The sequence below is a fragment of the Megalobrama amblycephala genome, linkage group LG12 (genome assembly GCF_018812025.1).
Source record: "Megalobrama amblycephala isolate DHTTF-2021 linkage group LG12, ASM1881202v1, whole genome shotgun sequence".
Taxonomy (NCBI): Eukaryota; Metazoa; Chordata; class Actinopteri; order Cypriniformes; family Xenocyprididae; genus Megalobrama; species Megalobrama amblycephala.
Window position 1 is genome coordinate 37,045,556 of NC_063055.1, and position 23,543 is coordinate 37,069,098.

At 33.4% G+C, this 23,543-nt stretch overlaps 2 protein-coding genes across 7 annotated transcripts in view; both read right to left on the bottom strand.

Moving 5' to 3' along the window:
- Window positions 1-329, bottom strand: part of cabin1 (calcineurin binding protein 1) — a 127,030-nt gene extending 126,701 nt beyond the window's left edge. For 5 of the 6 annotated variants that reach the window (XM_048210955.1, XM_048210956.1, XM_048210953.1 and 2 more), the window contains exon 1: window positions 217-329. The gene's annotated coding sequence lies outside the window, so the exon portion shown is untranslated. Of the gene's footprint in view, window positions 1-75; window positions 165-216 lie in introns of those variants that run through there. The other variant, XM_048210952.1, reaches the window with a different exon arrangement.
- Window positions 330-2,810: 2,481 nt separating this feature from the next.
- cep78 (centrosomal protein 78) lies at window positions 2,811-19,486 on the bottom strand. The gene is made up of 16 exons (XM_048210965.1): window positions 19,323-19,486; window positions 17,159-17,419; window positions 16,434-16,603; window positions 12,845-12,917; window positions 12,296-12,399; window positions 12,042-12,216; window positions 11,845-11,958; window positions 9,559-9,623; window positions 9,332-9,425; window positions 9,144-9,246; window positions 8,971-9,013; window positions 8,745-8,882; window positions 6,218-6,295; window positions 5,982-6,136; window positions 5,682-5,820; window positions 2,811-3,600 (listed from the first exon to the last, which is right to left on the bottom strand). The coding sequence occupies exons 2-16, from the start codon at window positions 17,409-17,411 to the stop codon at window positions 3,202-3,204; spliced, it is 2,103 nt and encodes a 700-aa protein (XP_048066922.1). The 5' UTR covers window positions 17,412-17,419; window positions 19,323-19,486; the 3' UTR covers window positions 2,811-3,201.
- Between the last annotated feature and the right edge of the window lie 4,057 nt (window positions 19,487-23,543).

A 23,543-nucleotide genomic window follows, 5' to 3' on the forward strand; every position in this document is an offset into this window, starting at 1 on the left:
GCGCTGTCTCTGTTTATGAACCCCATTCAATAACAACAACATGCTAACAATGCTAGCAGCAGAAGCACAGCTGACCTTACAAAGCTGCTGCGTTTCTATTTAAAGCATAATTTTCCGAATACTTCAGGAATGTATGATATTTAAGAAGTGAGTTCGGCTGCAAAGTTGTGTGTTGTGTTCGCGTGTATGTTGTTTTGATGGAGAACTCTTGCTCACCAGCTGCACGCATGATCTTCTGCTCGGAGGAGAGTCGCTGAAGTCAGTGTCGCGCGCTCCGATTGGACGAGTGCGTGCACGCACAGCTGAAAGCAGCCAATGGCGTGTCCGGATCTCAGTTTTGTCTTTATGTGTGCTGCTTCTCAAATGTCTGATTATAGTGTTGGGAAGGTTACTCTGAAATGTAAAAGGTTACAGATTACAGGTTACCATATTTAAGATGTAATAAGTAGTGTAACTATTTTAATTACTTTATTAAAGTAATGCAACTGATTACATTTGATTACTTTTCTAAAACTATTAATCATTTTTAAACATTTAAACCAGGCAGGGTTAACCCTCTGAATACTGTCAGATTTTCAAAATCCTTCACTTGAATTAAGATTATAATAATTTAATTTTAAAACACAATCGGACTTTAGCACCTCTTTTTACTTTGAAATCATTCTGCGGTTAAATACAGATTTAAAATCATGACAAGAAATGGTTTAATAGCTATGATACTGTTTGAATATGGTTAAAATAAACAAAACAAAAAAATTAAATTAAAAATCTTTTTTAAAAATGCAGACATTTACTGAATCTCTCTTGAACAACTGATTGAGAAACGGCACAATCAAATCTGAGATCTGACAACAGATTTTCAAGGTTTTGAAAATCAGGTTTTCAACAGATTTTACCTTGAATCTTGATATATTTGTTGAAACTCGGGCCACACAAAAATGCAAAGACTGTAAAAGTGCATGAGTACAGGGGCTAACAAGTTAAAAAAAATATGTTGCAACACAACTATTAATGGTTTGTCAAATAACTAATTGTAATTGTTTACGTCACACTACTTAGAATATTTATCTAATAATAATCATTAGTGGATTCAGAATCAAGAATAATTTTAAAATAACTAGCATTAGTTTTTATCTGTTTTATCAATACACAAGTATATTATATATACGCACACACACATACACACTATATCTCACAGAAGTGAGTACACCCCTCACATTTTTGTAAATATTTTATCTTTTCATGTGACAACACTGAAGAAATGACACTTTGCTACAATGTAAAGTAGTGAGTGTACAGCTTGTATAACAGTGTAAATTTGCTGTCCCCTCAAAATAACTCAACACACAGCCATTAATGTCTAAACCGCTGGACACAAAAGTGAGTACACCCCTAAGTGAAAATGGAGTCCTCTTCCACTCCTCCATGACGACATCACGGAGCTGGTGGATGTTAGAGACCTTGCGCTCCTCCACCTTCCATTTGAGGATGCCCCACAGATGCTCAATAGGGTTTGGCCAGTCCATCACCTTTACCCTCAGTTTCTTTAGTAAGGCAGTGGTCGTCTTGGAGTTGTGTTTTGGGTCGTTATGTTGGAATCCAATATGTTGGATCATCATTCAGTATGTTACAGTACATGTTGGCATTCATGGTTCCCTCAATGAACTGTAGCTCCCCAGTGCCGGCAGCACTCATGCAGCCCCAAACCATGACACTCCCACCACCATGCTTGACTGTAGGCAAGACACACTTGTCTTTGTATTCCTCACCTGGTTGCTGACACACACACTTGACACCATCTGAACCAAACAAGTTTATCTTGGTCTCATCAGACCACAGGACAGTAATCCATGTCCTTAGTCTGCTTGTCTTCAGCAAACTGTTTGTGGGCTTTCTTGTGCATCATCTTTAGAAGAGGCTTCCTTCTGGGACGACAGCAATGCAGATCAATTTGATGCAGTGTGCGGCGTATGGTCTGAGCACTGACAGGCTGACCCCCCCACCCCTTCAACCTATGCTGGCAGCACTCATACGTCTATTTCCCAAACACAATCTCTGGATAATATGCTGAGCACATGCACTCAACTTCTTTGGTCGACCATGGCGAGTCCTGTTCTGAGTGGAACCTGTCCTGTTAAACCGCTGTACGGTCTTGGCCACCATGCTACAGCTGTTTCAGCGTCTTGGTCTTCTTCTCTTGTAGCCTACACCATCTTTATGTAGAGCAACAATTCTTTTTTTCAGATCCTCAGAGAGTTCTTTGCCATGAGGTGCCATGTTGAACTTCCAGTGACCAGTATGAGAGAGTGAGAGCGATAACACCAAATTTAACACACCTGCTCCCCAGTCACACCTGAGACCTTGTAACACTAACAAGTCACATGACACCGGGGAGAGAAAATGGTTAATTGGGCCCAATTTGGACATTTTCACTTAGGGGTGTACTCACTATTGTGTCCAGCGGTTTAGACATTAATGGCTGTGTGTTGAGTTATTTTGAGGGGACAGCAAATTTACACTGTTATACAAGCTGTACACTCACTACTTTACATTGTAGCAAAGTGTCATTTCTTCAGTGTTGTCACATGACAAGATATAATAAAATATTTACAAAAATGTGAGGGGTGTACTCACTTCTGTGAGATACTCTATGTGTGTGTGTGTGTGTGTGTGTGTGTGTATATAATATAATATAATATAATATAATATAATATAATATAATATAATATAATATAATATAATATAAAGTTTCTAAATCAGAAAAGACTAAAGAAAATTGCAAACAGCAAGGTGATACACGACGCAGGTCATACAGTATGTACAAAAACGGGTTTATTTTCAAATGAAAAATTATTCATGGAAAAAAACATGACAATTAGCAGGTGGCAAATTTGATTTCACTGTTTTCATCAATCACAAATATCAATCAATTTAGCAAAAAGTCTAATATAATAACGTTAGTGTCATTAAACTGCAAATATATTCTATAAATAAAACTTCAGTCTATAAAACTAAACAACATTAATATCTGTGAATAAACCACATCCTGAACCTAGAATGTCATGAAGCACAGCAACTTTTCAAACAGACATATAACAGGATTAGAACAGGTGGTTCACAGTCTCAATATATACCGGACAGGTGGAGATGACAGCAGTAACAAACATTTAAACGTCTTTACGTTAGCCAAGCTCTCTCCAGCTAGAACCCAACCAGTCCAGCAGCACCTCTCTGGCTTCCTGAAGCGCTCTGTCTGCCTGAACCCAACGGAGACAGACTAGAGGCTCTGGAGTTCAGAGCCGAGCACACCGATCCGTTCGCCCGAGAGGACTTTGAGTCTTTGGACTGAAGACTGACACTGCTGACTGAACTTCCTGAGCGAGAGCCTCCACTGGCTCCCTGATGGCTCGAGGGGTCCGAGGACTGTCGGCTCTGCTCCGGGGCCTCAAACTCAAGCGGCTCCTGTAACGTCTGGGAGGCACCACACAAGCTGACTGGAATTAGAGGCACTTCCTGTTGGGAATGAGGCTGGGGAATGTCTTCAGCATTAAAATGAGGTTCTGAATGGGTCCTTGATTCAGGTTGAGGGATCTCTGCCATCTGTGTGAAGATTAGAGGAATAATAATAATAATAATAATAATAATGTTATAAATAAAACAATAAATACACTAGCATTCAAAAGTTTGGGGTCAGTAAGATTACCTTCCAAGTATGATTAATGATTTTTTCTTTTTTTTTCTTTTTTTTTGATTCTCATTTGTTAGGACTTCCAAATGGGAATAAAAATACAAAATAATCAATTTACACTACCGCTCAAAAGTTTGGGGTTGGCATGTGTTTAAAATAAAAATACAGTAAACACAATGAAATATTATTACAATCTAAAGAAGCTGTTTTCTATGTGAAAATATATTATAAAATATAATTTATTCAAAGCTGAATTTTCAGCATCATTACTCCAGTCTTCAGTGTCACATGATCCTTCAGAAATCATTCTAATGGTTTGATGATCAAGAAACATTTCTGATTATTATCAATGTTGAAAACAGATGTACTGCTTAATATGTTTGTGGAAACCATGATTTATGACTGAAATGGTTACATATTTTGTGGAAACAAAATATGATCCTTAAAGGGGAACTATTATGCAAAATTCACTTTTGCATGGTGTTTGGCTATAAATGTGTGTTGGCAGTGTGTGAACACAACCACCCTATAATGATAAAAATCCACCCACTCCTTTTTTTTAATCCCCATAAATCATAATAAGTGTCTCAGAACAAGCCGTTTCCAGATCGCTGGCAGTGTGACGTCACATTAGCCACAGGCCCCGCCCACGAATGTTGACAGACACTGACGTTTGAACATAGAACCGCCCTGAGCGAGTTCACAGTGAGTTCACAGTCCACCACTGCTGCACTGACGAGATTGTCTCTCAAGCGTTTTAGGTGTTCTGTAGCTGGATGGATTAATCCACAGAGCTCTCTCCATTTACTCCTGAAATCTGAGCCGCTGAAGACAAGATGGATTAATTTTGTTTCTAAGAAAATGCTCCCTCAACTCTACCGAAATTCATTTATGTCTACGTGAATCATTTCACACTGGACTTTGTGAATGAGGGTCAATACAAAGGAAAAATACAAAACAGAGGTTGTGCTAAAAAGTTGTTACTCAAGGATAGACCAGAAAACTGTTCGTGATCCAGATTACAGTCTCCAGAGTGATACTGGATACAGCAGTAATGAAGTTGAGAGCACTTTATTACCGTTCATCAGAGTTGATTTACAGATATAAAGTTTACAAGTTTATTAAGCACCACCCGAAAAGGCATAAGGTCTTTATATATTCGTTTACTGTTAGTTGTAACGAGTGTTTCTGTGTACTTCACTGTGTATGCTGATGATAATGCAAGGGAGAGAGAGAGAGTTTATGGATAATATTTTAATGCACACATGCACTGTGTTTTATTAAACTCTTACAGTGATTTTCTAGAGTGAAAACAGACGCTACATCTTGTGTGAAGTACAATAAACGTTATAAAACTCATCGGTAAAGTTGAACGGGGTGCAGTACAACAGGCTTGTACTAATATAGTGGATAAAAACAAGACAACATAAGTTATAACCGTTATTGAAATAAACTATACCTGTTCTATCTCCATGCAGCATATGTTCGCAGTTTCTGACATTATAGTGCGTCCTGACTAAATCCTGACACCGGAGAATCAGCTCTTGAAGCTCCGCCCTCTTAGGCCAAGAACAGCAGGTCATTTGCATTTAAAGGGACACACACTAAAACGGCGCGTTTCTGCTCAACCCTAAAAAGTGGCCATTTTAACATGCTATAAAAATGATCTGTGTGGTATGTTGAGCTAAAACTTCACATACACACTGGGGACATCAGAGACTTATTTTACATCTTGTAAAATGGGGCATAATAGGTCCCCTTTAATGAATAGAAAGAACAGCAATTATTTGAAATAGAAAACTTCTGTAACATTTGTAATGTCGTTACTGTAAGTTATGATCAATTTAATGCATCCTTGCTGAATTATTACTTAAATATATTAATTTCTTTCAAAAAAGTCTTACTGACACCCAAACTTTTGAATGGTAGAAAATAAATATTTATCTTTATCAAATCATTTTTGAATGTGTCTTGTTCTCTTATGTCTACTCACGGCTGAACTCTCCCTCCTCTCCTGGTTTCTCTGGTTCTCTCGGCTGAAGTGTGTCCTCTCTGTTGAGGAGAGCTGAGGATGCCCAAGAACCCCAAAGTCTGATTGGTCTATTCCAGCCATAGACGCAAACCGGCCCAGCCTAACAGGAATCAAGAAATTCCCAATTAATCACAGCTAAATCTTTAAATATTAAAAATAATAATAATCTGGCATCAAGACTTCTGAAGAAAAAAAAAGGCACAAAACTTGCATCACTCATTCAGTAGATATATGAAATATCTGCTAACAGATCAGACAGACCCAGCATCTTTCAGCAGGTCTAGGAAGGCGTGGAATTTGTGGAAGGAGGATTCGATGCTTTCCAGCACATGTTCATCCTCTAGAACAGAGGAGTTGAGATGGGCTTCAGACAGGGATTGATTCAGACTGCGCAAACGCTCGTTCTCCAATTCCAGCTACAGGAAGAGACATGTTAACATTACTTTCTGACACGTTACTATTCATTTTACCAACAGAATAACTGGGAATACGTGTACCTCCACCAGACGAGAGTTGGTTTTCAGTCTGGTGTTCCTCTCCTCTGCCAGCCTCAGCCGACACTCTTCTAGCTCCACCTGTGGGTGAGGGGAGGAAGTGCACCACAATATCCTTTATGAATACAGTCGCACCAAATATATGTAACTGTACATTTAAGCCACACTTAAAAGTGTAAGAATGTCATTACATTAGATAACAAAAGATCAAAACCAAGCCCCGCTGTAGAGTACATATAGGGTGCTTTTGAAAATTCAGCTTTGATCATTGGAATAAATTACATTTTACAATATATTCATAAAAACAGTTACTTTAGATTGTTATAATATTTCAAAGTTTTTACTGTATTTATATAAAATAAATGCAGCCATGGTGAACATGAGACTTCTTTTAAAAACATAAAACTTTTGAGCAGTATTGAAAATTGGTCATTTTGCATTTTTATTCCAATTTGGAAGTCGTAATAATTAAGGAGAATAATAAAAAGAAAAGAAAAGTTTAATTATTATCATTTTTCAGGGCTCTACGCTTGCATTTCTTTTTAGGAGCACTTGTCCCACACTTTCAGTCTTCAAACTATGAAAGTTAACCATAGAAACAATAACTATAACATGATTACATATTTATGACTAAATCTAAACAGAAGGACATAAAATGAATAAGCCATTTCAATACATATTGCATGGAAAAAAAATGTTTAAATTGACGTCCCAGTCATTTCCCACTGAACAATTTAGCTTTGTTTTTATTTTTCTGAAGTTAGTGTATTCATTTCCCAACAGTGTGAGCGACTAGCTTGAGATGAAATATGAGATACGACTGAAAAATTGAGGAAAAAGAATGTGACGCATGTATGCATAAAGTCTGAAAAGAGTTTATTTTCTAAACATTCTGGGAATAATGAATATTTTTTTTAAATGTTTTTGAAAGAAGTCTCTTATGCTCACCAAGGCTGAACTTATTTGATCATAAACACAGTAAAAACTGTAATAATGTGAAATATTATTACCATTTAAAATAGCCGTTTTCTATTTTAAAGTCCCCCTGTGGTGAAAATCAAGTTTTTAATGTTTATATGTCTATGTGGTGTTTTTAATATGCAAAACACATGCAAATTCATAAGTCAACACCACTGCTGAGTATTTTATCTTTAAAACTGCAGTGAAAAAACATGGTTTGTCTTGCAACCAATCACGTCAATGAGCAGGCGGGCTTTAGCATATCATTAACTATGACCGCTCTGAAGCAGGAGTCTCAAGAGAAGCCACATATATTTTTTTGTTGATATGAAAAATCGTGCAGCCTACATTTAGCAATATAGCTGGTGAATTATGTGTATGATGTATATTACGATGTTATGATGAACTATATGTCTTTCTCCACTGACGTTCTGAGTCAGCTGACTGACTCGCGAGCAGGAACATGGTTTGTGTAACATTAGCAAGTTAGCAACACATTATCAGCTGTTTGATAACATAGTCAAGCAAAAGGCTAATCATATTAATTACCGGTATGTGTCCAACATTGTAAAAAGCGATACCATTGTGCAGTGTTTACATCAGTAAATTTGACCGAATGGATCTGAGCTGGTGAGTGGAGGCGGGGCTAATTAGCATATTCATAGATCCGCTATACTAAATGAAGCAACGGTGTAGAGTTACATTTAAGCTATTTTAAGAAGTTTTTTTTCACAGGAAAACATTTTTAAATGTGTCAAAGATGAGTTTTAAGGGATTAAATTATTGACTGCAGGGGGACTTTAATATCTTGTAAAATGTAATTTATATCCTGTGATCAAAGCTGAATTTTCAGCATCATTACTCCAGTCTTCAGTGTCACATGATCCTTCAGAAATCATTCTAATATGCTGATTTGCTGCTCAAGAAACATTTCTGATTATTATCAGTGTTGTTGTAAATTCAACAGTTGCTGCTTAATAGTTTTTGGAAAATGTTATACACTACCATTCAAAAATTTAAGGTCAGTAAGATTTTTTTTTTTTAAAGAAATTATTACTTCACATATTAAATTGATCAAAAGTGACAGTAAACACATTTATAAATGTTACTATTTCAAAACGATTTCTATTTTATGAGAATGTTATGATGTTATGTCAAACATTTCATGTTTTCAACATTGATAATCATTATTAATATTTCAGCGGCAATAATAATTGATAACAAATTAGTGAGATATCAGCATATTAGAATGATTTCTGAAGGATCATGTGACACAGAAGACTGGAGTAATGATGCTGAAAATTCAGAAATAAATTACATTTTAACATATATTCAAATGTTAAGAGTTTTCACAGCTGTTTGAAATTGTAACAATACTTCACAAAATGACTGTTTCACTGTATTTTTCATCATATATTCATCATATAAATGTGAGCAGAAGAGACTTTCAAAACTTTCAAAAACATCATTTCAAACTATTGACCTTTAATATATGTCCATGTCACCTCTCTGAATACTCTCCTAACTAAAGTGACATTTAGTTCTAATCATTTTCCTGTCACTGTGTGACCTGTAATCGGCTGTTCTCCGTCTGCAGTCTTCTGAACTGGTAGCTTGTGATTTTCTCCTGAGGACTCGGTACATGTGCATCATCCACCTCCTCGGACTCGGACTCCGTCTCCACGGTTACCCTCACAGAGGTGGCGTTCTGATGAAGAAAACCATCATCAACCTCGATGCATTCCACATCAACAATAACACAACTAGAGAGCACAAAATCACAAAACAGCCCTTACTTGAAATCTCTGGTCTGTCGCTCCATCAGCCTGTGATGCACCTCTTTATAGATCGACAAAGAGAGACATGCTCATGTATCTTATTGACTTGAATGGAAAAGCAGATCTAGATGAATTCTGTGAGGTAACACTTTAGTTCTGAAATCTATCCTGAGACTGATATCAGCGCTCACCTCTGTAAGCCCGCCCGTGCAGCAGTGCGCCATGGGACGTACCCCACTGACCCGGGCCGAGGAGGCCTCCACACAGAGCTTACTGATGAGGACCGGCGAGATCCTGCAGAAAATGACAGGAAACAGTCCAGTGAAACATACATAAACATCTCACCGCTAGAAAAAACAAGCCGAAACACTGCAGATACCGATTCGATATGAAGCTTTCCCCGCGTTCCTCCTCCTCAACTGCCGTGATTGATCAACCGTGTCTTTAGAAGAAGGAGGTTTAAGCCAAAGATACTGAAACACAACACATTGACAGTATGAGCACAGCACAACATTTGTCAATATCCATTACATTTTAATCAAGAAACAACAGATTCAATTAATATCTAATAATCTAAAACATTTAAAGACGCAAAAGTTTTCAGACCTGCGAGTCATGGCTTTTGGTGTTCATGAGAACTTTTTTAAGCACTGACTTCACCACATTATTATCTAAAAGAAAAGGAAAGAGTTGACAAAGTGATGTGAACATGATTTGGAGTTGTTGTCTCAGGCCCTGTTTCCACCTGGTATCAAGATGTGTTTGGGTCTTCAGCCGACAAAGATTGAATCCCGTCTGGCTAGTGTGCTTCCCATAATGTTTTTTGTGGCTGTTCGAACACATTCGACCACATGAGCAATCCGGTCGAATGCGTTTTCCACTAGCCCTGGAAGTGGTCAAAAGTGGGCAAGCTCAAAAAATTTTTACACCTCGTTCACACCTGGATTTAGTATCATCCACTTGTGATCCGATCAACCAAAACGCATCTTAATACCAGGTGGAAACAAATGCAAGTGCTGATCAAAGATCATCATGAGATGCCATTAACATTTTGTCCATTAGTAATATTAATATTAAAGTCAACATACAACTGCATTCACAATCCATTTTACATGTATCTCAATTTCCACCAAAATATTAAGCAGTGCGACTGTTTTCAACATTGATAATAATCTGAAGGATCATGTGACACTGAAGACTGCAGTAATGATGCTGAAAATATAGCTTTGCCATCATAAAAAAAAAAAAAATTTTTTAAAAGAATAGTTCACCCCAAAAAATAAATAAATAAAATAAATGATCCCATGATTTACTCACCCTCAAGCCATCCTAGGTGTATATGACTATCTTCTTTCAGATGAATACAATCAGAGTTATATTAAATAATATTCTGGCTCTTCCCAGCTTTGTAATGGCATTGCATCTGAGTTTTTGAAGCTGCAAAAAGCACATCCATCCATCATAAAAGTAATCCATACGGCTCCAGGGGGTTAATAAATTCCTTCTGGAGTGAAGCGATGGGTTTTCGTAAGAAAAATTACTTAAAACTTATTTAAAACTTTATAAAATATAATAACTGGCTATAACAACTAACTAATATTTTATAACGTGTGTTCACGGGTGATCTCTGACCCAACATATGACATAAATTGTGTGATAATTTTCATTTTTGGGTGAACCATTCCTTTAAGAATATTCAAATACAGTTATTTTAAATTGTAATAATATTTCACAATATTATTGTATTTTTGATCAAATAAATGCAGCCTTGTTGAGCAGAAGAGACACTTTCTATGAAGACCATGCTTATAATGAATTATAGCTCCATTTATACTTATTTATAAGCAAGTATTAGTATTTTATAAGCATATTTATAAAGACTTATTAAGACCTATACCAAATTATAAGAACAGTTATAGTTACATTTATATTATTTTTATAATTTCTTATAAGTCATGCATTTTCCTTTTCAATGCACGTTCATAATTCATTAAACTGATTTATAAGTATTAATTAGCCCGTTGTATGGTTCCATGAATGTATTTATAAAGATGCAGCTTGCATTGCTATAATGTTATATTATAGTTAAAATGACTTATTCATATTTGTCAAATTAGTGAATATATTGTTATTAATAGCCGTGTTGTTCTTATAAATACTTATTGTGAGTAATAACAGTTACTAATCTCTATAAATGAATCATTGTTGTCTTTAAGTAAAGTGAAACCACAGGATGCAATTTTCCTAAATCAAATGTTAAGAAATCACAAATATTTGCTCATTTTACATTTTAAGCTTACTTGTAAATGTAACTAATAAACAATTCCTGTAATGAAATAAAAAAAACGGAAATCATTAATGCAAACAGTTGAAAAAAAAAGTATCTTTTTTTAACGTTACATACTAGCAAAACACTGCAACAATATTTTTAAAGTATAATTCCAAACTGCTATAAGCAATACCATGCAAATGGCTGAGGAGATATAGATTTTAACAAATCAAAATTACCATTCATCACCTCTAATGCAAACTTTAGCCATTTAAGACATAATCTAATAACTAGTTGATACAGCAAACAAGTGTCTCTGGAACTATTTTGTGATCATTTATAAATATATAAAGGCTTATGAGCATGCACATTGAAAAAGCAAATGCATGGCTTATATAAGTAATTATAAAAATAATATAAATGTATCCATAACTTCTTATAATGCAGTATAAATCTTAATGAGTCTTTATAAATATATTTATAGAATAGTAATACTTACTTATAAATAAGTATAAATGTGGCTATAAATCATTATAAGCATGGTCTTCATAGAAAGTGTTACCGAGACTTCTTTCAGAAACATATCTTCCTGACTCCAAACCCCAAAGTTTTGGATCAGTTACCGATCAGCGGGTTTCTCCGGATGTCAAGCACACACAGAGTGGAATTGGACTGAAGCATCTGCTCTAGAACTTGAGCTCCTTCATTAGAGATGCCACAGCGCTGCAGGTCCACCGCTAGGGGAATATAAGGTGAAATGTGGGTGTACATGTGCTAGTGAAATGTATATGCCTCCGTGTTGAAGAATGAGTTCTCGAACCTTTGACCCACAGGTCCTCTGTGAGCTCACGGGCGAGTGCCGTCACTCCTCTGTCTCCGATCAGAATGTTGTCGTTCAGGGTAACTCTGCGCAGTCCGCTCATGGCTTCAAACTCCGCCCTCCTGTAGCGCAGAGTCTCCACCCACGCCGTACTGTGCCGCCTCACGGCCTGGTGCTGAACAGCGGATCAAACTCATGAATTCGTTTCCAAGAATTTCCAGGAATGAATTATACTAATAAACGTTGACTTGTACCTTAATGATGTTTGCCATATGCTCCGCTCCTTGCCAGGTAATGTTACAGGAAGTGAAATCCACAGTCTTAATCGTTGATGAATATTTCACACTCTGACAAATGACTGAATGACAGAACAATATAACAACAAAAATATTTTCAATTCAATTCATATAAACAGAATGTTTATACAACAGTAAGTCATTTACCCATGTATTGCCGTCTTCTGTCTTTCAAACATTTATTTATAACAATTATTTATTTTAATTTTCAATTTGTACGATTTAATTATTAGCTTTTCATTAAACTCAAAACTCACAGTCTGGGAAACCCTGATGTAATGTAATATTTAATGCACCTTATGTTGATGACAAAGAATATATTTTCGTTCTCTTTGTATTTTTATATCAATATGGTACAATATTATACTATTCAATTCAATGTGAAAATCACGTTTCTAACGACAACTTTTGTCACGTAATTTGGACTCCAGCTCTGTGAGTGACATAAATCCTGATTTCCACAAAGCATTAAAATGTCTGACGGGCAGAATCAAAACTTCAGCTCACCTTCCAAACCTTGATCTGCGATCGGACAGTGTGCTAAAGAGAGATGCTCCAATGACACACTCTTAGCTAAACCCTAAACAGAAATTAGAACGTTATTTGAACATTTTCAAACGATAAATGAAAAAATTATATAATTAAATATGAAAAAAAAGGTACACTATGTAACTTTTTTTTTGTTCAAAATGTAAAATTTTTTAAATGAGTCAATATATATCAATCCTTATTCCAAAATCTTCCATGTGTTACTCGCCCATGCACGTCATATCCATAAATAGAGAAAAGTTTCTCCATCTACTTTGGTGCGTGTCCGGTCCGGCAGAGGTTAATTGTCACAACAAGTGAGAAAGGTTGACATGGAGCAGCTAAATCTCCAACCTCCAGAGAATCACTCATTTAAAAAAAAAAAAACACCAAACAGAGGAGAGAGAACGAGACAGAGATCGTAATAAAACAAGAATCAACATTAGCTCGGCTTTTCCGAGATGACGAGAACTGAGGGATTTAAAATGTTATAAGTGTTGTAAATGATGGCGGTTTTATTACTCAACAGGTGAGTAAAGTATTTCATTGAACAGATTAATTGTCACATGTAGCTCTCTAACAGAGTTCATTGTAAAGCATTATCTATTGTGAAGCTCATTTCATTATGGTTGTTTTAGCGCTGTGCTGGTATTTATTTTCAAGGAAGTAACGTGTCTATTAATGGGTAAAGATACAGTAACTTCTTCAGCTAGTCAGCCTGAGATCATTTCCATCTAAACTGGTTGTATTCCTAATTATAGTTAATGTTTTATGAGCAGTATGACAATCTCTCTCTCTTTTTTTAGTTATGAGGAAAAAAAATTGTCCGCACAGTCACGTAGAGCCGAAGTACAACCAAACAATGTTGCAAATAAAAATAAATAAATCCAAAAGTTAGGGCTGGGCGATTTTTCAGATATTTACAATTAATTCAAATTTAATGTTTTGCCTTGATTTTATTATTTTTAAAATCGAGAAGTCACAATTTTGAATAAAAATGTTAGCAAACGCAATTAGACATGCTGACAATACAGCAATGATAAACGTTAAAGGTGCCGTAGAACGTCTTTTTAAAAGATGTAATATAAGTCTAAGGTGTCCCCTGAATGTGTCTGTGAAGTTTCAGCTCAAAATACCCCATATATTTTTTTTATTCATTTTTTTAACTGCCTATTTTGGGGCATCATTAAATATGCGCCGATTTAGGCTGCGGCCCCTTTAAATCTCATGCTCCCCTCCCCCGGAGCTCGCGCTTGCCTTAAACAACATAAACAAACATTGACATAAACAAAGTTCACACAGCTAATATAACCCTCAAAATGGATCTTTACAAAGTGTTCGTCATGTAACACGTCTAATCGCGTAAGTATGGTATTTATTTGGATGTTTACATTTGATTCTGAATGAGTTTGATAGTGCTGCGTGGCTAACGGCTAATGCTACACTGTTGGAGAGATTTATAAAGAATGAAGTTGTGTTTATGAATTATACAGACTGCAAGTGTTTAAAAATGAAAATAACGACGGCTCTTGTCTCCGTGAATACAGTAATAAACGATGGTAACTTTAACCACATTTAACAGTACATTAGCAACATGCTAACGAAACATTCAGAAAGACAATTTACAAATATAAAAAAAAATATCATGTTATCATGAATCATGTCAGTTATTATTGCTCCATCTGCCATTTTTCGCTATTGTCCTTGCTTGCTTACCTAGTCTGATGATTCAGCTGTGCACAGATCCAGATGTTAATACTGGCTGCCCTTGTGTAATGCTTGAACATGGGCTGGCATATGCAAATATTGGGGGCGCACATATTAATGATCCCGACTGTTATGTAACAGTCGGTGTTATGATGAGATTCACCTGTTCTTCGGAGGTCTTTTAAACAAATGAGATTTATATAAGGAGGAGGAAACAATGGAGTTTGAGACTCACTGTATTTCCATGTACTGAACTCTTGTTATTCAACTATGCCAAGATAAATTAAATTTTTGATTCTAGGGCACCTTTAAGAGAAAAAAAATTATCTGACCACATGATGGCGCGCGTGATTAACTGCTCTCGTGTGGCACTCTATATATGTAGAACACATCGCTGCTCTTAAGCGGCTGTTCACTCTGAAATGCGTTAGTACGTTGAAAAAAAAAAACGAGACAGAGGCAGTTGGGAAAAAGCAGATATTAAACATGAGTTGACCTTTTTTTTTTTTTTTACTTGACCGCCGCATTTTTACAATGCTGTTTCATGAGTGAGACGCTGCAAAAGACGTGAGACACGTGTGCAACAGCCAAACACGTCCCCCAAACATAATGAAAAATAGTGCAATGGAATGCAAAAACCTGTAAAGAAATATTGTGTTTGATATTTCATGTTTGCATGATGGTGACAGGCTAAAGGTGCTGTTATTTTCTGTTTTTACAAAGCATTTGCTGTTAATAATAGTCTATTACTGGTGTTATTTATTGCTATTACTTTTTGGCCAAGAAATATATAGAATTTCTTATTTCTGAGTATATAGGATTTAAGATAAGTTTGTACAACATTTGCCTTCATATTTCTACGGAAGAGGATTAGGGCCAAGCAATAATAAAAAAATAAAACCATCTCGAGATTAAAGTTGTTAAATTTCGAGAAAAAAGTCAAAATAAAATGTTGAAAATAAACTCGTTAAATTACGAGAAAAAAACTCGTTAAATTTTGAGAAAAAGGTCGAAATAAAATGTTGAGAATAAACTCGTTAAATTACAAGAAAAAAGTCGAGATAAAATGTTGAGAATAAAGTTGTTAAATTACGAGAATAAAGTCATTAAATTACGAGAATAAAGTCATTAAATTACGAGAAAAAACTCGTTAAATTTCAAGAAAAATGTTGAGATAAAATGTTGAGAATAAAGTCGTTAAATTACGAGAAAAAAGTCGTTAAATTACGAGAATAAATTTGTTAAATTACGAGAATAAATTCGTTAATTTAATGACTTCATTCTCAACATTTTATCTCGACTTTTTTCTCGAAATTTAACAACATTTTTCTCATAATTTAATGAATTTGTGCTCGTACTTTAACGACTTTATTCTCAACATTTTATCTCGACTTTTTTCTCGAAATTTAACGAGTTTTTTCTTGAAATTTGACAACTTTAATCTCGAGATGGTTTTATTTTTTATTATTGCTTGGCCCTAATCCTCTTCCGTACATTTCATGCATATTTTCTACAAAGATATTTAACAAATAAGTAATTTGTTTTACATTTACAGCATGTTGATCACTTCAGGTGTGCTGCATTTGGAATAGAACTTTTTTTTTAACCAGAAGGTTAATAAAGAGAATGTTACTTGAATCATATTATAGTTACGTTTTTATGTTGATTAGTTAAACATAAAAAAAAAAAAAAAAAAAAAAAAAAAAAAAAAAATTATAATGAATTGGTCAATCGTTCTGAAAAAAATATATATATATTTTTTGCCATATCGCCCAGTCCTACAAAAAGTAAAAGAACATTAAATAATAATAAAATGAAACAAAAATAAAAAAATAAAAGCGAGTAAAATATTTAGCTCCACCTTTGTGAGCGCGTTGAGATCCCGCTCTCTCAATGGCAAACCGTGCAGATGAAGGCTCTTCAGGCTGCTGGACTCACACAGGCACTTCTGCACAGCCTTACACAACTGAAGCGTCATATTCTTGGAATGAATCACAGGAGTCTTCTTCTTATTATGAGCCTTGTACGAACCTGAGAAGAAAAAGACGCTCAATCATAACAAGATACACTACACTGAATTTCAGTGCACCAGGGCAGCTTCCTCAACTAAAACATTTCAATTTAAGTTACTTTCTTATTCAACTTATGGAACGAACGTGGCGCCAGTTCAGTTTTTTTTGTAAGTTTAATAGGGAAGGTGTAGGACATTTAGCGTAAGCTTTTTGAAGAATACTGAATCGCGTTCTGGTGGAAGCACTTGTGATGTGATCATTTGTGTTTATAAAGCATATACATTTAAAAAATTTTTAAAGAAAATGAGCGATGGTTTCTCTAGATAAGACTCTTATTCCTCGTCTGGTATCGTTTAAATCCCTTTGAAGCTGCACTGAAATTGTAATTTTGACCTTCAACTGTTTGGTTCCCATTGAAGTCCACTATATGGAGAGTAATCCTGGAATGTTTTCATCAAAAACCTTCATTTCTTTTCGACTGAAGAAAGAAAGACATGAACATCTTGGATGACATGGGGGTAAGTAAATTATCAGGAAATTTTTATTTTGAAAGTGAACTAATCCTTTAACTAACTTTGAGCTCCAGTGCTGGTGAGGTAAGAGCTCTTGATGGCGACATGCTGGAGGTGTTTGTTGATGGCCAGGGCTGACAGAATGGGCATCCAGTCCGCTAGACTGATGGGATCAGGGTTAAAATCTAACATCCCTCGACTCAGGCTGGCCTTCACCGCACGGACAGGAGCTGATCCTTGAGACGCACACACATGATCATAGAAACCCTCAAAGTCCTGAGCGCCTCTCCGACGGATCTGTGCCGGCTCCAGCATCGTGCAACCTAAATCAAGATGAAAATGATGGAAAAATGTTAGATCTGGTGTGGTATCTGAAAGCTGTAGGGGTGATTTATGAACTATGACAATGGTGTGCAAGAGAAAAAGCACATTAACAGAAAAAAAAAGGATTTTTCTTGAATGAATCTGCTCTTGGACTGAACTTCACACTTAAAAGGAATATTTAAAACAAAAAAAGCTCATAATTGCAGATAGTATTCATGTAATAAAAGGCCACTTAAAGGGTTAGTTCACCCAAAAATGAAAATTCTGTCATTTATTACTCACCCTCATGCCGTTTCACACCCGTAAGACCTTCATTCATCTTCAGAACACAAATTAAGATATTTTAGTTGAAATCCAATGGCTCAGTGAGGCCTCCATAGCCAGCAATGACATTTCCTCTCTCAAGATCCATTAATGTACTAAAAACATATTTAAATCAGTTCATGTGAGTACAGTGGTTCAATATTAACATTATAAAGCCACGAGAATATTTTTGGTGCGGCAAAAAAACAACATAACGACTTTTCAAAAATATAGTGATGGGCCGATTTCAAAACACTGCTTCTGAGCTTTACGAATCGAATCAGTGATTCGGAGCACCAAAGTCACGTGATTTCAGCAGTGTAGCCGTTTGATAGGAGATCCGAATCACTGATTCAATTTGTAAAGCTCTGGAAAAAAGTCGTTTTTTTTTTTTTTTTTTTTTGGCGCACCAAAAATATTCTCGTGGCTTTATAATATTAATATTGAACCACTGTACTCACATGAACTGATTTAAATATGTTTTTAGTACATTAATGGATCTTGAGAGAGGAAATGTCATTGCTGGCTATGCAGGCCTCACTGAGCCATCGGATTTCAACAAAAATATCTTAATTTGTGTTCTGAAGATGAATGAAGGTCTTACGGGTGTGGAACTACATGAGGGTGAGTAATAAATAAAATTATTTTCATTTCTGGGTGAACTAACCCTTTAATTGAACTTATTATATGAGAGTTCACTTTCATTTTTGTTTCATAACATACTTACATTTTAAATCATTGCTTTAAAAAAAACCTTTTTCTAAATATTACATATATTTGTGTCATATATATATATATATATATATATATATATATATATATATATATATATATATATATTTATTTATTTATTTATTTGTGTAAATATTTGACGTTTAAATTTAAATGTGTATTTATTTATTGCATAAATTATTCTTAAAATGACCAAAGAATTTAAGGGGATCAGGTTACATTAAAAACATACATTTTAAAATTAGTTAGATTTTAATTTTGAATATGGAATTGCTCCATACAGTATTTAATGCCCTTACATCAGAAGTAACTGTAGTTAAATTACAGAACCATTAAGAGTAATCCCTTCTTTACTTTTCAAGGGAAAAATAATTAAAGTAAATTAAAGTAATTAATTACTCAGTAATGTAATTAGACTGATTAACATACACAATTCTTACGGGTACAGTAACAAACAAAAGAAAGTGAGGGTGAAAATGATCTTGTAGGACTAAAATATAATTAAATGACCGTGTGCAGAACTTTAGGTTACTCCAGGGAGACTTTCAGTGTAATAAATTTAATGTAAGTTACTTGAAGAATGAATATCAGCTAAATAAAACACCAGTAAATCAGCCTGATGCAGAAGACATGTCACTGATTCTCCTTCACTCTTCAGATCATCATAGCTGGAGGATGAACACACATCGATATACAAACACGCGTCAAAATAGCGTGTCTCTGGCTAAATCTGCCTCAAATCTCTACCTCTGATAGATGTTTGTAATATAAGCATGTTTACCTTCAGTAACAAACATGGATCTAAGCTACAGCAAGCGGTTTAAAGCTGATTCTTCGATGTGTTAGAAGAAGTTAAAGGCGGATTACCTGTTTGTTAGTGCTGTTGTCGTGGTTTCCACTCCAGAGACTGATAAACTAACACACACCAGCCCCAGAGGAGAAACAACAAACCGCGGCGGTTTGAAAGCGCAGCCGCGTCTCACTCTGCGCGTGAACTCCTTCTGCGCCTCTGCGCTCAGCGCCTCCTGCTGGCCGGAGTTACAACAGCGGCAGGAAAACAGCAGTGTCCCTGCACAAATGAGTTATCAGAAATCATCATGTTTTGACTTGAGAACAATAAGTGTTACCAGTACTGGTGTACAAAAGCGAATGCAGACGGTAATGTAGACGTAAATTAGGACTGTTTGCTGTGCAAGAAATCTTGATTAATATTATAATTAAACGTCAGGGAATAATATAGCCTAAAATAATTCAATATTGTATTTTATTTATTGTTTTATTTTACTTTTTTATTTTATTTTATTTTATTCTTATTCTATGGAAACACTTTCTTGAGGGAATAGCAATTAAAATCATGTGATTATTGATTAACAAAAAACTTCTATAATAATTACAATAACTATAATAATTATAATAATTACTTTCTTTTATTTTATTTTATTGAAAGGGAATACTAAATAAATCTGTTGATTATTGATAAAAAAAACTTCTATAATAATTACAATAACTCTAATAATAATTTAATTTAATTTAATTTAATTTAATATTTTAATGTAATTTAATTTAATTTAATTTAATTTAATTTAATTTAATTTTATTTTATTTTATTTTATCTTATTTTATTTTATTTTATTTTATTGAAAGGGAATACTAATTAAAATCAGTTGATTATTGATCAAAAAACTTCTATAATAATTACAATAACTCTAATAATAATTTAATTTAATTTAATTTAATTTAATTTAATTTAATTTAATTTAATTTAATTTAATTTAATTTAATTTAATTTAATTTAATTTAATTGAAAGGGAATGCTTATTAAAATCAGTTGATTATTTATCAAAAAAACTTCTATAATAATTACAATAACTCTAATAATTATTTAATTTTATTTTATTTTATTGAAAGGGAATACTAATTAAAATCAGTTGATTATTGATCAAAAACTTCTATAATAATTACAATAACTCTAAAAATTATTTAATTTAATTTAATTTAATTTAATTTAATTTAATTTAATTTTATTTTATTTTATTGAAAGGGAATGCTTATTAAAATCAGTTGATTATTTATCAAAAAAACTTCTATAATAATTACAATAACTCTAATAATTATTTAATTTAATTTTATTTTATTGAAAGGGAATACTAATTAAAATCAGTTGATTATTGATCAAAAACATCTATAATAATTACAATAACTCTAAAAATTATTTAATTTAATTTAATTTAATTTAATTTAATTTTATTTTATTTTATTTTATTTTATTTTAATTTATTTTATTTTATTTTATTTTATTTTATTGAAAGGGAATGCTTATTAAAATCAGTTGATTATTTATCAAAAAAATTTCTATAATAATTACAATAACTCTAATAAAAATTTAATTTTATTTAATTTTATTTTAATTTTATTGAAAGGGAATACTAATTAAAATCAGTTGATTATTGATCAAAAAACTTCTATAATAATTACAATAACTCTAAAAATTATGTAATTTAATTTAATTTAATTTAATTTTATTGAAAGGGAACACTAGTTAAAATCAGCTGATTATATATCAACAAAAAACTTCTATAATAATTAAAATAACTCTGATAATTACTTTATTTTATTTTATTACTTTATGTTATTTTGTTATTTTATTTTATTTTATTTTATTCTATTCTATGGAAAGACTTTCTTGAGGGAATAGCAATTAAAAGCATTTGAATTTCATTTAAAAAAAGTTCTATAATAATTAAAATAATTTATTTTAACATAATTTAATTTATTTTTATTTAATGTTTTATTTTAATTTAAGTCCTAGTGAGCATGAGACTTATTTAACATTAAAAAATTATGTAATATAATATAATATTATATAGTGCTGTCAAAGCGATTAACTGCATAAAAGTGTGTGTGTGTGTGTGTGTGTGTGTGTGTGTGTGTGTGTATACAGCTCCCTGTAAAGCTGCTTTGAAACAATATGTATTGTGAAAAGTGCTATACAAATAAATGTGAATTGAATTTAATTGAATTGAACTTAATTTAATATTTTATTTTATTTTATGGAAAGACTTTCTTGAGGGAATAGCAATTAAATTGATTTTTGATCAAGAAAAGAAACTCCTTCACGGTTTCAGATCTCAGTGGGAATGTGTTGATTTAAAAGCATGGAAATAAGATGTCGTATTCCTGAATCTCTCCATGCATTCTGATTCCCTTCACTTTTACTTGGAAAGTAGTTGCAAATGTTTTCCTCGCTTATTTTGAATACAGCCAGCAAAAAGGACAAAGTTTTGCTTAAAGATCCAGATCTTTCTGTGTAGAAACTCTCTTAATTGTGTCCAGCATGCTTTGACCTTTCAGTGTTTCCACGCAAACAGGAGTTTTTCATTTGAAATATTATAATAATCTGAGAGTCAGAGACAATTCTTCCCTCTCTGCTCCTGGAAAAGCCCCGGCTCCGTGTCATTTACACTCGTATTACCACATGTGAGTTGGCTCAGGTTACATTTAAACGTAATCTATGTTAGAACAGAAATTAGGTTTCGTCGTAAAATCTATGATTGCATTATGTCTCTCGGTAATGCAAACTGAACTGGTCTTACTGGCATAAATCAATGAAAAATACACGAGTAAAATAATAAAAAAAGACATTGGACTCAGTTCTAGATCAGAAAGAAACCATGCAAAGAACTAAATTCAGAACTAAATTTTGAAGTCATGCTATAAAAATTCTTTAAAATTCTTTATTTTAAGCAACCAGTGAATTCATTATCTACCAAATCAATCTGACTTTAAATGTTCACTCCAGTTCATTTATGATGTTATACTTCATATTTCTTTTATTTATTGTTTTATTATTTAGCTGTTGGATAACACGTGAACACAATATACTGGTATATAGTCATAGTCAACTGTGTAATGAAGGAGAATTGTAACTCAAAGGCTGAACTGTGTTCTCAGGACAAGAGTGTTTTTTCATAAACGTCAGGGCTGACATCAGTCATATCTGTATTGGGGCAAGTTGTCACATGTGTATTACATGAGCTTCCAATTTATTTTTTTGTATTTCGCTTTTCACAACACGTTTCACATTCAAAGCAGCTTCACTGAGATGATTCAATGTCAGTAGCTTTACAGAAAATATGATTTGTTATCCAGTGAGCAAACCAAAGGTGACTGTGTGATGCAATTTATTAATTTCAGTATTTGTTGACCCAAGCAATGGTTCGACATTATGTATGATTATTCGAAACAATTTCTGATCCTTCAGAAATCTTTCTAACATTCTGATTTAGATCTCAATTATTATTGTACTCAATTATTAATTATGGTTTGTTTTATTATCAATGTAGAAACCAGTTTTTACTGGGGGGAAAAAAATATTTCATGAGCATCAAATCATACAATAAATTGAAATATATTTTAAATTGTAATAATATAGAAATAATATTTCACTATATTAATGTTTTTACTTTGTTTTTTATCAAATACTAGTGAGCATGGGACTTATTTAACATTAAAAATATATAATATAATATAATATAATATAATATAATATAATATAATATAATATAATATAATATAATATAATATAATTAGAGCTAGATAATTAATCGCGATTAATTGCATCTAACATAAAAATGTGTGTGTATGTATATATATATATGTATATACACACACACACACAACACACACACACACACACACACATACATATATATACACACACACACTTTTGTGTTAGATTCAGTTAATTGCGATAAATCGCTTTGACAGCACTAATTATATTATATTATATTATTATTTTTAATGTTAAATATGCTCATGTATTTGATAAAAACAAATATAAAATTAATTATATTTAATGCTGTCAAAGCGATTAATTGCATTTAACAAACGTTTGTAAATATATAATATGTGTGTATACACACACACACACACACATATTATATATTCACAAACGTTTGTTAGATGTGATTAATCGCGATTAATGGCGATTAATTAATTTGACAGCACTAAATATAATAGAATTAATTTTATATATTTTTTTATCAAACACAGTCCTATACTTTAACATTAAAAAATAATATAATATAA

Excerpts from the sequence above, each read along its gene's own strand:
- cep78 (XM_048210965.1), bottom strand. The coding sequence starts at position 17,411 with ATGCTGGAGCCGGCACAGATCCGTCGGAGAGGCGCTCAGGACTTTGAG. Across the intron at positions 12,918-16,433 it reads ATCTCAACGCGCTCACAAAG|GGTTTAGCTAAGAGTGTGTC; the intron begins GTGGAGCTAAAT and ends ATTTCTGTTTAG. Across the intron at positions 6,137-6,217 it reads CCAACTCTCGTCTGGTGGAG|CTGGAATTGGAGAACGAGCG; the intron begins GTACACGTATTC and ends CTCTTCCTGTAG.